General features: G+C 54.5%; 2 protein-coding genes across 9 annotated transcripts in view; both read left to right on the top strand.

Moving 5' to 3' along the window:
* Positions 1–4,447, top strand: part of NLRC5 (NLR family CARD domain containing 5) — a 79,557-nt gene extending 75,110 nt beyond the window's left edge. For all 8 annotated transcript variants that reach the window (XM_025447382.3, XM_035713630.2, XM_035713628.2 and 5 more), the window contains 6 exons: positions 82–165; positions 250–321; positions 572–655; positions 2,068–2,151; positions 2,464–2,547; positions 3,355–4,447. In XM_025447382.3, the coding sequence (XP_025303167.1) occupies positions 82–165; positions 250–321; positions 572–655; positions 2,068–2,151; positions 2,464–2,547; positions 3,355–3,442 (496 nt within the window). In that variant the 3' untranslated portion in view covers positions 3,443–4,447. The remainder of the gene's footprint in view (positions 1–81; positions 166–249; positions 322–571; positions 656–2,067; positions 2,152–2,463; positions 2,548–3,354) is intronic.
* Positions 4,448–11,972: 7,525 nt separating this feature from the next.
* Positions 11,973–15,166, top strand: part of CPNE2 (copine 2) — a 45,936-nt gene continuing 42,742 nt past the window's right edge. Inside the window, exon 1 of the mRNA XM_025447131.3 lies at positions 11,973–12,118. The gene's annotated coding sequence lies outside the window, so the exon portion shown is untranslated. The remainder of the gene's footprint in view (positions 12,119–15,166) is intronic.

Here is a 15,166-nt window from a genome sequence, read left to right as displayed (position 1 = left end):
CTGAGTGTGGGGGTTCTGGGAAGGCTCCCAACCCCCACACCTGGTCCTCCAGGCTCCCCTCACCCACTCCCCTTCCCCCAGCCTGCCGTCTAGCCGTCTGGGCCCAAAGGGAGCGCTGAGCCTGAGCCAGGCCCTGGATGGATGCCCACATGTGGAAGAGATCAGGTGAGCAGGGGCCTGAAGCATGGGCACAGGGGCAGCCAGGGAGGATCTGGGGGCTCCTCTCACAGGTGTCTCGCTGCCCTACAGCTTGGCAGAGAACAGTCTGGCCAGAGGGGTCCTGCATTTCTGTCAGGGGCTCCCCCTGCTGAGGCAGATAGAGTAAGTAGCCTCTTGAGACTACCTGGGGAGCTGGGGTGGGGTAAGGGCAGCCCTTGTCTCTGGCACCTGGGAAGGCCTGTGAAGTAACAGAGGCCTCAGGTATAGGGGAGCTTCCTAAGGTTCCCTCCTGCCCCCCAACCCTGGCCACTCCTCTCCTTCCTGCTCTGATTGCACCGTTAGCAGAGGGCAGGCTGGCTGGAGACGCCCCTGACCCAGACACCCTCCTTCCCGCCCTCTTCTTTGTCTCCAGCCTGGTTTCGTGTGAGATCGACAACCACACTGCCAAGCCCCTGGCTGCCAGCCTGGTGCTCTGCCCAGCCCTGGAAGAAATCCTGTGAGTGCTGGGAGAAGCGGGGCACCTGGGGTCCCGGCCTGCCTGCCAGCCATGGTCTGCCTAGAGCTGGTCCCCTCCCTCCCTGACCAGTGCCCCATCTGTAAACGGGGAGGGTCATTCCTACTTAAACTCCCTCTCTAGGAAGTTTTAACATTTTGGCTGTGAGTACTATTGGGCAAGTCCGTTCAGGCTCTGCTGCTTTTTTCTTCACTGTGGAGTGGCCGAGGGAGGTAGGCTAGCTGGTGTCCAAAAGCTCTTTGCCCCTGACCTTCCTTTGGGAGGCAGCTGGATAGATCACGTCTCCTGGCTTCTGGAGCTTCAATTTACAAACCACCCGTTGGTAGTGAAGAATGCTTGAAACCAGCATGACCTCCGCCCTGCCTGCTGGCCATGCCCACCTCCCTCTTGGCAATCAGAGGCACTCTGACCTTGGGCAGCTCTGCCACAGGGGGAGATGCACTACCAGGACTGGGCTGGGACCCTGACTGCACAATGGAAGAAAATGCTGTTTCCTAAGGTACAGGACACAGGGGATTCTAAGAGGCTACTAGGTTTGCATCTTAAAAGTTCTCATCCTTCTCATTCATTACATGACACCGAAGACCAAGTCTCACATCCATGCTAAGGTATCTTTAACACCTAATGCTCGTGATTTTCCTTATTTATTTTGATCAGCCAAAAAATATTGTGTACCATAGAGCAGATCATTACTTTATATCAAAGATAAATTCGAGATTAGCTAGTGCAACCTAATTGCCATGGTCCTGAAATACCACCATGCCAGAGAGTTAAGTGTCTCAATGCTTGAATTTGTTCTGCTTCAGTTTTTCTTCATGGGTGTCCTTTTGTAACCAGCAGGGGGCAGGCCACAGGCTCAGCACCTGAGGAAGGACACAGGATCCCGCTAGAAGTCAATACTGTTGTCTGCGCCGTATTTATCCTTATAACTACCTTCTGTTTAGGGTTGTCAGTGAAGGTTTCCCATTGATAGTAGTGATAAGTGTTCCCTGAGATTAATTTCTTAAAGTGAAAAAAAAAAAGCAGGTGGGGAAGACTACTTTAAAGAAAAATGGGCTGCATGAATAGGACAAATATTATGATGGAATATTAGGGTGGAAGTTTGCATCAGGACATGGTTGCTGCAGACCATGTGCTCTGAATTCTCTCAACAGCCAGATCCCAGGCTGTCTGGGTTCCTGAGGCAGCTCAAAATGGGAATGGGGGGAGGAAGGGACCACCTATGCCCTGAAAAGTCTTCGGGGAGAGCCCACAAGCACACCATCAAGTGGCCTTTCTTGCACCTGCATGGCAGCCTCCACTGCTGGCCCCCAGCCCTCCCCACCTGCCTCCTTGTCTCTACCCCTGGGCCTCAAGGATCTCCTGCCACTGACCTCAGGACCCCTCCCCTGCAGGCTGTCCTGGAATCTGCTCGGGGACGAGGCGGCTGCCGAGTTGGCCCGGGTCCTGCCGCAGATGGGCCGGCTGAAGAGAATGGAGTATGAGGGGCACATCCTGGGAAACCGGAACTGGGGGAGGATGCGAAGGGGAACCTCTATCCTGGGGAAAGCCAAGAGGCTGCTGGGTCAGGCCCCTGCCTGCCAGGAAGCCCTCCCTGAGTTACATGTTCTAGTCCAAGCCCCTGCCGACCTTAGCTCTCCCTGGGTCTCAGCCTTCAGCCTTCCTGCTGCACTGTTGTTTGTTGGGTTCCATAAGCATCTTGGCCTGGGGTCAGGGGGGCATAGGGGAACCCATCCCCCACACTCATGCCAGTTTCTCCCTTTTCCCTTTCTCTGCTCTCCGTTGCGAAGCCTGGAGAAGAATCGGATCACAGCTTGTGGAGCCTGGCTCCTGGCTGAAGGGCTGGCACAAGGGTCTGGCATCCAAGTCATTCGGTAAAAAGGGCTCACAGGGGCAGAGATGGTGGGTGGGAGGCCTCGCCAACCTCTACAATGTAAGGGGAACTCCCTGTAGAAGGAGGCAAAACCCAGGTTGGGGATTATCAGAGGAGACTTGGATCTCTCCACCAAGAATTCGGCAGCGAGCAGACCTAGATCAAATCCCAGCTCTGCCATTTGCCAATTATGTAACTTTGTGTCAGTGACTCGACCTCTCTTGACCTCAATTTCCTCATCTGTAAAATGGGCTCAATGATAATATCTACCTCTGACAGTTGCTGTGAGGACCAAACAATTATATAAAGCACTGAGCACAATCCCTAGCACATAGTAAGCACTGAAAATGGTATCATCACAGCCACGACATACAGCTGTATAGGTTGTGTACTGTACAAGGGCACTGCCTCTAAGGGACGCCATTCATATAGTTGATATGCTGGATTTCTAGTAAATGGGAGTGAAGTGTCTTGTCCTATAGAAATCGGTATCTCATGACAATGTCAAATGATGGAAGTATAGTCTTGAAGAAATGGGAGCTTTTTCCTTCTTGCACATATGTATCATATGAGCATGATCCTGGCTGGGATCACGAGCTCCTAGGGATGAAGACTGAGTGGGAAAAGTCAGGAAGTGGGTGTGGAGGACACCATTTCCCTAGAGTAGCCATGCTGGTCTAACCCACCTCTGTCGGGGCATGGCTCTTCGTCCTCTTGGGCTTTCCCATCTGTAGATAGGACAGCAGATGGAGACGAAAGGAGGAGCCAACAGCTCCTATAGCTGAGTGCCTGCCCTTGTGCCCTACAGCCTCTGGAACAATCCCATCTCCCCCACCATGGTCCAGCATCTACAGAGCCAGGAGCCCAGGCTGGACTTCGCTTTCTTCGACAAATAGCCGCAAGCCCTTCAGGGTACTTGATGGCCTCCTCAAGATCCTTTGAGTCCAGCCAAGTGAAGCCAACTTCCACTCACCAGGACAGAGGGCTCAGGAAAAGAGCCTCAGCTGGGTGCCTCTGTGTGCTGTCCCGGGAGGGAGGGCAATATTTGTCAGGCTAGAATCTTCAGCAAGGGACCAGGGGCCTAGTATGACCAGGAGACTACCCTGTATTGCATGGAACACACATGACCAGTCAGGAACAGTCGCACTATGTGAAAGTGTCATGATGTGGTATGTGACACAGAAGGCCACATGAGGCCGAATCCTATGCAAGGTTACCTGGGACTTGCAGTATGGCCCGTGGGCCAGTGGCATGGGTCCTGGCACCACACGTGGCAGGACATGTGGTCTGTGGTTCATATATGACATGTGATGAATGTTCCCATCATATGACATGGCTGGCCAGGTACCCTCAGGCTGGTATAAAATCTAATTTATGACTTTTTAAAAGGCAAGTATGTATTTATACATTGCATTTTCAGAGTAGCTAGCTAAGCCAGGGAATGTTCTCCACCCAGAAATGGGATGAGGAGAGTGTCCAAGCACTGACTAGCCCAGTGGCCTGAGGGCCAAGCCAGGGACTTGGCCACGAGGCTTTTGGATGAGTCCCCTCTTGCCTCAAGCCTCTGTGTCCCCACTTGTAAATGGGATGACTCTCCTCCTCTTAAATGCTGGATTCCAAAGACTTTGAGCCCAGATCTAGATACAGGGCTTGGGAATGGACAGGCCAAGTCTAACCTGTGTAATGGAAAAGGCCAAGTCTAAGGGTGTGGGGGCAGGAACTACCAAGATGATCAGGCAAGGCCACTGGGTCCAGCCACTACCTCAGCAGGATCCGGGTGAGCTCCCAGGGGCTGCACGTGCTATGTGATGTATTTGTTACTTTCAAGAAGGCCCAAGGATGGCCCTTCCACACTTTAAGCCAAATTAGACCAATAAATGTGGATCGTGTCTTAGCCTCTACCCTGAGTCTGATGTGTCCTGCTAATACCCAAGGTCAGGAGTGGTTTACCCCCTGCCCCAGGGACTGGAGAGAAGGACAGACCACAGAGAGGTGAACAGACAGGAGCACAGGCTTAGGAGTCAGGAGACGTGGGGCCAAGTGCAGACCCTGTCTCCGTATGGTCATGGGCTTGTGGGCAAGTTGCCTCCCCACTCCGGACTCAAGTCAGCAGCACCAAGAGGATATTATACAAGCTCAAGGTGTTAGAAACATTCTTTGTTTGACTTGCATTAAATTTAAACTCGTTTCTGAATCAATCGTCAGTATTTAAAATTGAGAACTTTTACATGAAAATCCAGATCTTCAGCTTTCATTAGGGTGTTTGGCCCCACGTCCCCACTCAAGAGTAATCGGTGGAGTCTTTTGACCATGCCCTTTACATATAGCACACATCTCTGTTTGCCACAGTCCCCACCACTCCCCAATATTGCCCCTCCCTTTCGCTGTTTGCCTGGTCCTTGTGAAGGCCTAGAATCTCCTGACCTGGAAGGGTTCCCTGGTGGGTGGGACATAAAAAAACATGGCTTTGGAAGTCAGAGGGGCGTGGAATGGACTGTGACTTGACTGCTTGTTGCTGGTCTTCGGAGACAGAAACTATTTCTGGACTTGAGTTAGTAACACCCCCTGGCCTCCAGGACCTTTGGGGGCGTGCAGGAAGCATGGTATACAAAGTCCCTAGTAGGCAGCAGGACTGGTGACATGCTACTTCCCTTCCCCCTTTAGAGTTGAATATCATATGAGGTGCAGAGATACTTGAAATGACAGGAGAATAGCACCCACTCTGTCACCTGCCTGTGGGCTGAACAAGTTGATGGCTGGAGAGCTTTCCTCCAGAGCTGCACCCCACTCTGAGAAGGCGCCAGGCAGGGTGCAGTTGCGGCCTAGCGCCACTGGAGGGCAGGTTGGCCCACTGGGGATTCCTGAGATTACTTCCTTTGCCATTCCACCCAGAATGGGGTTAAGAGGTGATGCTGGGAGCTGCTCCCACCTGGTCTAGGAGCCTGGGATGTTCTGCCTGCCGGAGGCTCACCTGGATGGCTCAACCCTGACCTTTGCCGCCCTCCGTGTTGTCCCTGGTCGCCCGCCGAGCGTGAGGAGAAAGTCCTCCGGCCAAGTGCCAAGCACCCACACCCCGCAGGAGGACACTCTTATGGCAGGTGTACCCTGCCCAGGGTCAGGGCACACCTGGCACCGAGTGGTGCCATCAGCCTGGTCATGGGGGAGGGGCTAGGCAGGCAGAGTTTGCAGCAGGTTTGCCCGGAAAACCAGAATCCTGGATGCTGTCTCACGTTCCCAGGAAATGATGCCACGGTGACTGTGGGCCCTCAGGGTCCACCTTCATACCAAGGGGGCCTTGTGCTGTCTCTGTCTTTATGCAAAACTGGAGTCAGAGTCCCCCAAAGCCTGAAGATGACTTGCCCAGGGAAGTCATGGGGGAGGCAGGAACAGAGCACCATCCAGAAGCTGTAGGTCGGGTGAAATGCACACCGGCAGAGCCCAGAGCTCAGGGACATTCTTCATTGCTGTTTATTCATTTTCCTTCTTCTTCTTTCCCTTTGAGCCCTGCCCGAGTTCTAAACCCCAGAAACTTTCAGCAGCTGCCCTGAGATGAACTGTGGCTTCAGCACCGCAGAGCAGGCTGGGTCCACTACAGGCTGGGGTACGCTTACCTCGTTCAATTTATTAATCATCCTCTTCTGCCACCTGCGGCGTGCTTGGAGGCCTGGACTGTGTTTCCACCCACACTGAGGAGGTCCAGTCTCCCCGCCCCTTCCTCTGAAAAGCAAGCTGTTTAAATATATACATAAAACAAACACAGTTCAGAGAAAGTCAGGCTGTGGCCAAGTAAGCGGTGTTCTGCACCTGGGAGCGCCATTCTCATTACACCGCTTACTTGGCCACAGCCTGACTGACCCGATCACATTCCTCCTCGGGCCAGGAAGTGCCTGCAAGGCTGCCAGAAGCTCATTTAGCTACTTTGACACTTGGCCTCTGTCCTATGGTTTTACAGATTGAATATCTCCACCTTTCTGGTGGCAGTCACCGTCTTCCTTCCTGTCCCCACAGCCCTCAGATCCTCCCAAATTGCCCCTTCTGTCTTGTCTCCAAACACATATCTGAAATCCACTGCAGGGTAATACTTCGTTCTCCAACTATAAAATCACAGTTATGGAAACTGGCATATGCACTGAATCATCTGGGCATCTTGTTAACATGCAGGTCTGGTTCAGCAGGTGTTGGGCAGGGCCTAGGATTCTGCATTTCTAAGAAGCATCTGCCCTCCCTGCCCCCAAGTGATGTCTATCCTGTTGGACCACACTTAGCTAACCGAGGCTGTCCACCAATAAATAGGGCTCCCCCTGACTGCAATTAGAATCACCTGGGGGAGCTTTTTAAAATGGCTTTTTTAAAAAACAGTATTTAGAAAGCTCCCCAGGCAATGCAAATATGTAACCACCAGTGGAGACTCAAGGGTGTGCAGCATGAAGGCTCTGGGAAAGCCCAGCCAAGGCTCTGCCCCATACACCTTCTTTTGTCCCCTGGATCCTAATGACTGTCTCTTCCCAGAGGAGGACAATGAGATCCAGAGATTTTTCCTGACTTGTCCAAAGGCACATAGCTAATAAGGCGTAGTACCAGGAATCAAGCCTGTGTTTCATGACTTTATATTTTCACTCATTTTTCTCTCCGGTTTCAGTGAGATATAACTGACATAGGCACTGTGTGAGTTCAAGCATACAGGCTAAGGACTTGACTAGCATATATCATGAAATGATGCCCACAATATGTTAACAGCCAGGATCTCCTAGAGTTACAAAAAAAACAAAAAACAAAAAACAAAACAAAACAAAACAAAAAAAACAGAAAGAAGAAAATGTGTTTTTCTTTGAGATGAAAGCTCTTAGGATCTACTCTCCTAACCACTTTCAAATTTTGTGACTCAGTCCCCTAGGAGAAGACCCAGTTTTCTCATCTGTATAGTGAGGGGATGAGCAAAGTGAGACAAGGTACAAGAATTCACTTTCACCAGTGCTGCAAAGGTGACCTTCTGGTTAATTCTCCCTCCAGGGAGGGTTCTGAATCCTCTGTCACCTGCCTTGCCTGGTTATTGTTCTGGAGGGCTTGCACTATCCATGACCTCCTCTAGACCCATAGCTATAATCTCAGCAACAATTTACTCCGTTTTACAAAGGAGAAAACAGGGGCCCCGAGAGGAATAAGACTTGTCAAGGTCACACAGCAAGTAGTCAGTGGAGCTTCAGTTCCAATTGTGGAGCAAGAAGGAAGTTGAGGTGGTCCTGGGCTGCAGGTCTGTGTGTTCCTCATAAAGAGACACCCCCTCCCCCAATCAAGTCTGGAGGGCTGTGCATTCTAACTAGCCTTGCTTCTGCCCCCAACCCCCCTACATGACCAAGGCCAGGCCAGAGGGTGGTGGCCCTAGCCAGAGCTGGACACACCCTCTGGACACATCTCGAGCTTCCTGGAAAAGACCTTGCAGTGGCTGTTTTGCAAGGATCCTCTGAAGGCTGGTTTCAGGAAGTTCTGGAAACAGCTGGTCTTCCTCCTGCCCCAGCAATCACCCTGGTGAAGTACATCACTCCTACCCCATGTGTCTCCCAGCCTCCATAACTGGAGTCCTCCCTGGCCTTGGCCCTTGGAAGCTATACCTCGTTGCTCATCCCACACAAACTCCAGCCCTGCCCTGGCTGCCCAGAAAGTGACCTTTGCCCTGAGGAGGTGACAGAAAAGGAGCTTTCACTAGAGAACAAAGGCCAACCAGGGTCCCCAGGTTGAGTGCCTAGGACAGAAGCATCCAGTTTCCTGGGCTGGGCCTGTGGTCCCAACCCTGACACAAGTATTTCAGTGCAAGATTGGGGCTGATAGAGGTGTCTGGGGCTGACTGGAAAGGCAGGGGGTGCCTGGGTGTCCTCACCCTACAATGGTGTATCCCTACATTACAGTGACCACAACTCTAGAACTTAAAAATAGTCCTGGTGTCTAGGCACACTGGGTACTGTTCTATCCACATGACAGTCTCACTGAATTCCCACATGCATCCCAAGAAGCAGATACTAAATCTATCCTTCCATTTTACTGAGGCCCAGAGGATTGAGTGATCTCACCAGAGGCATGACTGATGTCACCCAGGCAATAACTAGAGGGGCTGGGATTCAAACCCAGAGCCACTGTTCTATGCCTGAAATCTGGCACTGGAGTCAGCCATGAGATTCTTTTTTTTTTTTTTTTTTTAATTTTTATTTATTTATGATAGTCACACAGGGAGAGAGAGAGGCAGAGACATAGGCAGAGGGAGAAGCAGGCTCCATGCACCGGGAGCCTGACGTGGGATTCGATCCTGGGTCTCCAGGATCTAGCCCTGGGCCAAAGGCAGGCGCCAAACCGCTGCGCCACCCAGGGATCCTGGCCATGAGATTCTTGAGGGGATGTCTCCATCATGGGGTTTGTCTCCACATCAACTCCTTGTGGCAGATGGTATTTTCCAAAGACGGCCACCACAATATCACCTGTCCTGCATGCTCTCCACAATATGACAGTGACAGGCCTCTCACTGAGAGGCAGATCTATGGAGTGAGCTGGTAACCACTGCAGAAGTGACATCACGTGACTTCCCAGGCTAAGGTTCTATAAAAGATAACAAGGCTTCCACCTGGTTCTCTTAGAATGTTCACTCTTGGAAACCAGCTGCCATATTCCAAGGAAGCCCAGGCCACATGGAACGGTCATAGATAGGGGTTCCAGTTGACAATTCCAGCTGAAGTCCCAGCGGAAAACCAGCTTCAACTGCCAGACATATGCCTTCTAGATAATTCTAGTCCCTGTCATGGTCTGACTGCAACCCTTTGAGAAATCCTAAGCAAGAACCACCCCAGCTAGGCCAAGTGACCCCTTCCTCAAAGCCTTGTGAGATAGATAACAAGGTTTAGGGTGATTTGTGATGAAGCATAAATAACCTCTACTCCTTCACACACGCCTAAAGCCAGCCAGGGCCAGGTACACAGGTAGTGCTCTTTTGAATGTCTTTAATTCACAAGCACACCAAAGTGTACAGGCAACCCTGATTATTCTGATCTGTTTGTCCAGGCAGCCTGGACTGTGGACATAAATACCCAGACGGCAGATGTTTTATACACACACACACACACACACACACACACACACAATATAGACCTATTTTAGGAAACCCAGGCCTCTTGCTTTTGCAGAGAGATCTCTACCAGGGCGAGGAAAAACTCCCTTCAACATGTTGCTATAACGTCCTTGCATTATGTATGAATCAAGGGCAGAGTGTGGAATCAACACATTTTTGGACACTTGGCCTTAATCAATTGACCTCTGGCCCCTCCTGATCCCTGACTTTGTTGTAGACAGCTTCGAGATATAACATTCACCCCTTTAAAGTATACAAGTCAATGGTTTGAGTATACCTACAGTTGTTCAACCATCACTGTAATCTAATTTCAGAAATTTTTAATCATCCCCCAAGAAACCTGGAATTAATAGCAATCACTCCCCAATTCTCCTCCCAGGCCTAGACAGCCACTAAGCTGCCTTCTGTGTCTGTGGACTTGTCTAGTGTGGACATTTCATAGAAATGGAATCATACAATATGTGGTCTGTGACTGGCTCCTTTCACTGAGCATCATGTTTTCAAAGTTTGTTCAGAGTGTGTATACACCACATCTTTCTATGGCTGAATGATACTCCATTGTATTATGGACCACATTTTGTTTATCTGTTCATTGCTTAATGGGCATTTGACCTGTCCCCACTTTTTGGCTGTCCTGAACCACACTGCAATGAACATTCGATAGGAGTTTTTGTTTGGATATACACTTTCATTTCCCTCTGATAGATACCTAGGAGTGGAATTCCTCTGATCCCTGACCTTTAATATAGTCTCTCCCTTTGGCCGGGGATCCAGGATCTTCTTCACCCTGGGCAGGCCCAACTACTCCTCTAGGAGACTTCCTCTAGAAGCCCCAAAGGATGAGGTAGTTTGACTGCCATGGCTGAGTTGGGTCTTCTGTGATACCTCGCCACCAATCTTTGCATTTTTTCATCAATAATACAATTACCTGGGTTGTGGGCTTGCTCCAGAGATAGGAGGAGCTTGAGGGGAGGGACTCTCCTTGGGTTCATCCTTCATCCCAGAACCTGCCTTTCTGGTGGCTCCTGAAGCAAGGAGAGGAAAGGGATTCAGGGGTCAGATCAATCCAGCAAGGCTTCCTGGGGGAGGTGGGGCTGGAGCTGGATCTGACTGGTTTGCCTCAGAGCTGGGCTGAGGGCTTTGAAGACTCGATGGAGGAAAGGCGAGGAGAGCTTGGAGGAAGGGAAGGATGGGCTGGGGGATAGGCAGGCAGAAAACAAAGCTCAGAGCCCTGGGGTTTTTAGTGGTTGCCCCTCTAAGGCTGCAAAGTGCCTGTGACTCAGACTGGAGGGAGGTTCACAGGCTGCAGTGTGAGTCTCCTAGTTAACCCTCTCCTACCTGGAATGGAAAAACCACAACCCAAGTGCCTCCTGGTCTTGGAGCCACAGAGACAAGGGCTTTGGGACAGGGCCGTGAGATCCCCCACAACCTGGTTAAAAGCCCTCCGAAGCCATGAATTGGAGGCCTGTGTGTGCACATAAACACCGCTGGGTGGTCTGCAGCAGGAGCCCCGGCGACAGATGCATTTCTTAAGAACTGGTGCTTCTTCTAGGGTAAAAGAAGGCCTTCGCAGGAAGAGGTGGGCTCGATGCCAGGGCCTCAAGGCCCCCCTTAATTATGCTCCCGCTACCTAGCTCCAGGCAGTGTTGAAACTGTCTTTATCTTATCATCTCTGTCAGAGAAATATGTGTCATCTTCCCAGTGTCTGGCGACTAGAAAATGCCGAGCTCTTTTACCATTGGGGGTGGGGGGAACACTGCGGTCCTAGTGCTGGTCAACACGGCCGAACCTTGCCCTGCGCTGTACCCCCGAGGGCGCGGCGCAGGCCCCGGGGCTCGAGGCCGCAGGCAGCGCGCTGGGGTCCCCCAGGCCCCGGCTGAGCCCACCTTCGGGTCCCGCGTCCGCGGCCCGGGGCGCACGGTGCCCGGACCTCGCAGGCGCCCGCGGTTGCGGCGAGGCCCGCCGGGAGGGTGCGAAGCAGCGGCGCCGCATCCGGAGTCCCAGCCTCGAGCGATCGGACCCTCGGATTCGGGCCTCGAGCGCTCGGACCCCGGGATCCGGCCCCGAGAGCCCCGAGCGCCAGGGCGCGCCAGCCGCGGGCTCGGAGCCGGGGCGGCGGGCGGGACAGCGCCTCCGCGCCGCCCGCGGGAGCGCTCGCCCCGCCAGGAAGCGCCCGCCTCGCCTCCCCACTCCCTCCGCACCCCCGCCCCCTCTCGGCCGGAGGGAGGAGCCGAGCCGCCGCCGCCGCCGCCGCCGCCGCCGCCGCCCGGAGGAGCGCGGACCCCGAGCGGCCGGAGCGCACGCGAGCTGGCGAGGGCCGCGCGGGCAGCACCCTGAGCCCGTCCCGCGCCCGCGGGCCCCGCCGAGCAGAGGAGCGCCCCGGGATGCCCCGGCGGCCCGGAGCGCGGGCAGCGGCAGAGGCGGCGGCGCCGTGAGGGCGGCGGCGCCCGCGGGACCCGCGGTGAGTGGGGCCCGGGCGGCCCGGGGCGGGAGGGCGGGGGGCGCCCTGGCGCGAGCGCTAAGTTCGGCCTTGGGGCTCGGCTTCTGGCGCGGTGGCGGGCCGGGAGGAAGCGGGGTCCCGCCGCGGGGGCCGTGGCGCCCCAAGCCCCCGCCCCCCGCGCGCCCCCAGCGGGGTGACTCAGCTGCGACCCGGCCACGCGGGGGCGCTCCGGCTGCGCCCCGACCGCCGGGGGCAAAGCGGGGAGGTGCGGGAGCAGGGTGGCGCCGCTCGGGTCCGAGCCCAGCCCAGCCGTTGGGGGACTCGCCTGCCTTTCCCGCAGGGAGCCTGGGGGCGTTGGGAAGGTAGAGCCTCCGCCACGGTCGGAGCTGCCGAAGACTTGAGGTGGGGCTGGCTCGGGGGCCCCCCGCACCCTGCTTTCAACCCCCAGGATCCCCGCCGCCGCCCACAGCCTGGGAGCCAGCTCCCAGCCCTGGAAGAGGGAGCGGAGCCGGGCAGCTTCCCAGAAGTCGAAGAGTGTTTGCAAACTAGTTTTTTCGCCAAAGCTGTCTGGCACCTGTGTGGTTAAGGGGGTGGGGTGGGGTGGGGGGGACAAGGGGAGAAAGAAAGAGCAAGGCTCCTGCTTCCTTTGCGTTCCGAGAATAGAGGTGCCTTACCCCCTCCTCGCACCCCGCCGGATCCCCCAGCCCCGCCCTCCGCGCCCTCCGTGGACGAGCCCCTCAGAGAGGGGCTGCTTCGAAGGGGGCCGTGATGTGCGCAGGATCACAAGTGGGGCTGGACCCCAGAGCTCTGGTAGCCAGTTGAGGGCTCGTCCTGCTGCCTGTGATTCTCCCAGCCCCGTTATGTATCCGGGGAAGTGACACCGGCAAGGCATCTGGGAGAATTAAGAGCGGCCTTTGTTGTTTTTGCCTGCCTCCGGGTGTGGGCTGTCACCCATGGGTGGAAGGCTTTTTCCATTCCTTGGGGCACCCACGGCTTCAGTAATGGGAGGAGGAACCCCTTTGTAACCTTCAGCAGCTGCAGCCTGCCGGTGGCCAGTCTCCCGAGCAGCTTTGGGAGACCTGGGTGGGAACCGGTGGCCTGGGGGCCACTCCAACCCCCTGAGCCTCCCGCTGCTTATCTGTAAAATGGGCTAATCATCAAGGACTTGTGTGCCTGGAAGCTGGACACAAACAGAAAGGAGTGGCTTTATTGCAATCCCTCTGGCGTAGGGCCTGGTGTGCTCTGGTCCTGCCCCAGAGAGTCAACATAGCTGGCCACTGGGAGGGGTCACCCAGGCCTGTTTCTCCATGGAAAGAACCAGGGACCGAGAATGTTGACGCTTGGATCCTCCTTGCCCCTGCCACTTCCTGTCTGTGCTTTCTGGCCCGCTGGGCTCGGACAGAGGTTTTCCATCTGTAAAATGAAGCAAACTATGCCACGTTCCAGCTTATAGGGCTGCTGGGAGGCTGGAACTGGGAGACATGGGTTCTGCAAAGTGGGGTGCACTGCGTGAATGGCATGTGCAGTGTTTCAAAGTAACCCTCCCTTCCTGGGGGCTGTGAAAATTTAAAACTCAGGGCCAGGAGGGCCAGGAGGGCCAGGGATACAGCATCAGTTTCTACACCTGTAAAGCAGTGAGAACAATACTTTATATACCTTTATAATCTTTTAGGGTAATTGTGTATTTATTTAAAGGTAGCTGCGAGAATTGAATTGGGTGATAAAGGGCTCACGTGCCAGCATTGTGACTGGTCAACTGAAAAGCCCCAATCTCTGTTGACTGTCAGTATCATTATTCCTGGGAATATCCATAAGCCCCCAAACCCAAGGAGTGTACTGAGGATGCCTTCTGGGATTTTCTCAGGCCAAACTGCTCCTCCCCCTTCTCCTGCCTCCTCCCTGGAGAGAGGAGCCTCAGAAGCCAAGTGTCAGACTTCTGAGCCGTTCAAACTACAGAGTCCCAAGTGGGAAGGAGGATACCAAGAGGGATAGTGGATCCGATGGTTGCTCCCATTCCTGCTCCTTGGGCTGGCCTCTCAGGGCTCTAAGGAGTGACAGAAAACAGAGGAACATTCTCTGAGAATTCCTTCACTCCTGTCGGAGCAAGGTTTCCTACTGAGAAGCCCTCAGCCCAGGGCCAGGGTCCCATCTGCCTGATGGAAGATCCCTCCCCCCGAAACCCTTACAGGGGCTGCTGGATCAGGGGCAGTCATTTCAGGAATCCAGCCTCCTCTCCTTTGGAGAATTGGCCTCAGAAAGGGGGCAGGATCCTCTCCCCCTGCCCAGCCTCTGCCTCCCACAGGACACAGGATGGACTCTGTGGGAGCCAGGAGGCTGGGTCACCTTAGGATCTGGGCAAGCAGCAAATGAAGAAAAAGATGATCCTGTCCCATCCCCACTGTGCAGAAGGAGATTAGGGGGGCCTCAGGGGAGTCATGGCCTCCTAAGGTCCTGCACTGCCTAAGGAGTGGGTGGGGTTGCCTCCTCGTTCTCGGCCCAGTGCCCTCTCCCCTCCGTGAGCCACCCGGCCTCTGCGCCCACGGCGTGGTCAAGTGGACTTGTTTCTCCACTGGCTTTCCGGGGTCTGAGATGAGGCTAATTAGCGGCTAATTGCGTACTCATTGGGTATCACCTTGCCTGATTTTTCTCAGGGCAGGAGCCACCTTCTGCGGTCATCTTATTTATTCATTTGTGTTTCAGCTTATTATCTGCCCCTCTCCCCAAGGAGTGCCCCCCCCCAGATGGGTGAGGCCCATGTCCACCTTGTTCAGGGCCCTTCCCCACCCTGAGAGAGGCGCTCGGCAAGTGTCAGATGAATGGCTGGGTCTGCCCCGCCTGGTAGCCTCCTGTTAAAGGGGTCTGTGATGTTGGCTGATGGAGGCCGGAGTCCTGACTTGCCCTCCTGGGTCTCTGGGAGGCATCCCTGCTCACCCTGCTGAGGGCCGGGGACCATCACAGGGCAGCGGGCTCGCTGATGGAGGAGGGAGAGGCACGTGTCTGCAGAGGGTGCGATTAGCCTGGCTCTGGAGGGCTGGGGGCTGGAGGAGGCGGAGGTGGTGGCTGCTACTA

Source organism: Canis lupus, chromosome 2 (genome assembly GCF_003254725.2).
Source record: "Canis lupus dingo isolate Sandy chromosome 2, ASM325472v2, whole genome shotgun sequence".
In the NCBI taxonomy this organism is placed as follows: Eukaryota; Metazoa; Chordata; class Mammalia; order Carnivora; family Canidae; genus Canis; species Canis lupus.
Note: the sequence above shows the minus strand (reverse complement) of the source record. Positions and strands in the feature narration are given on the sequence as shown.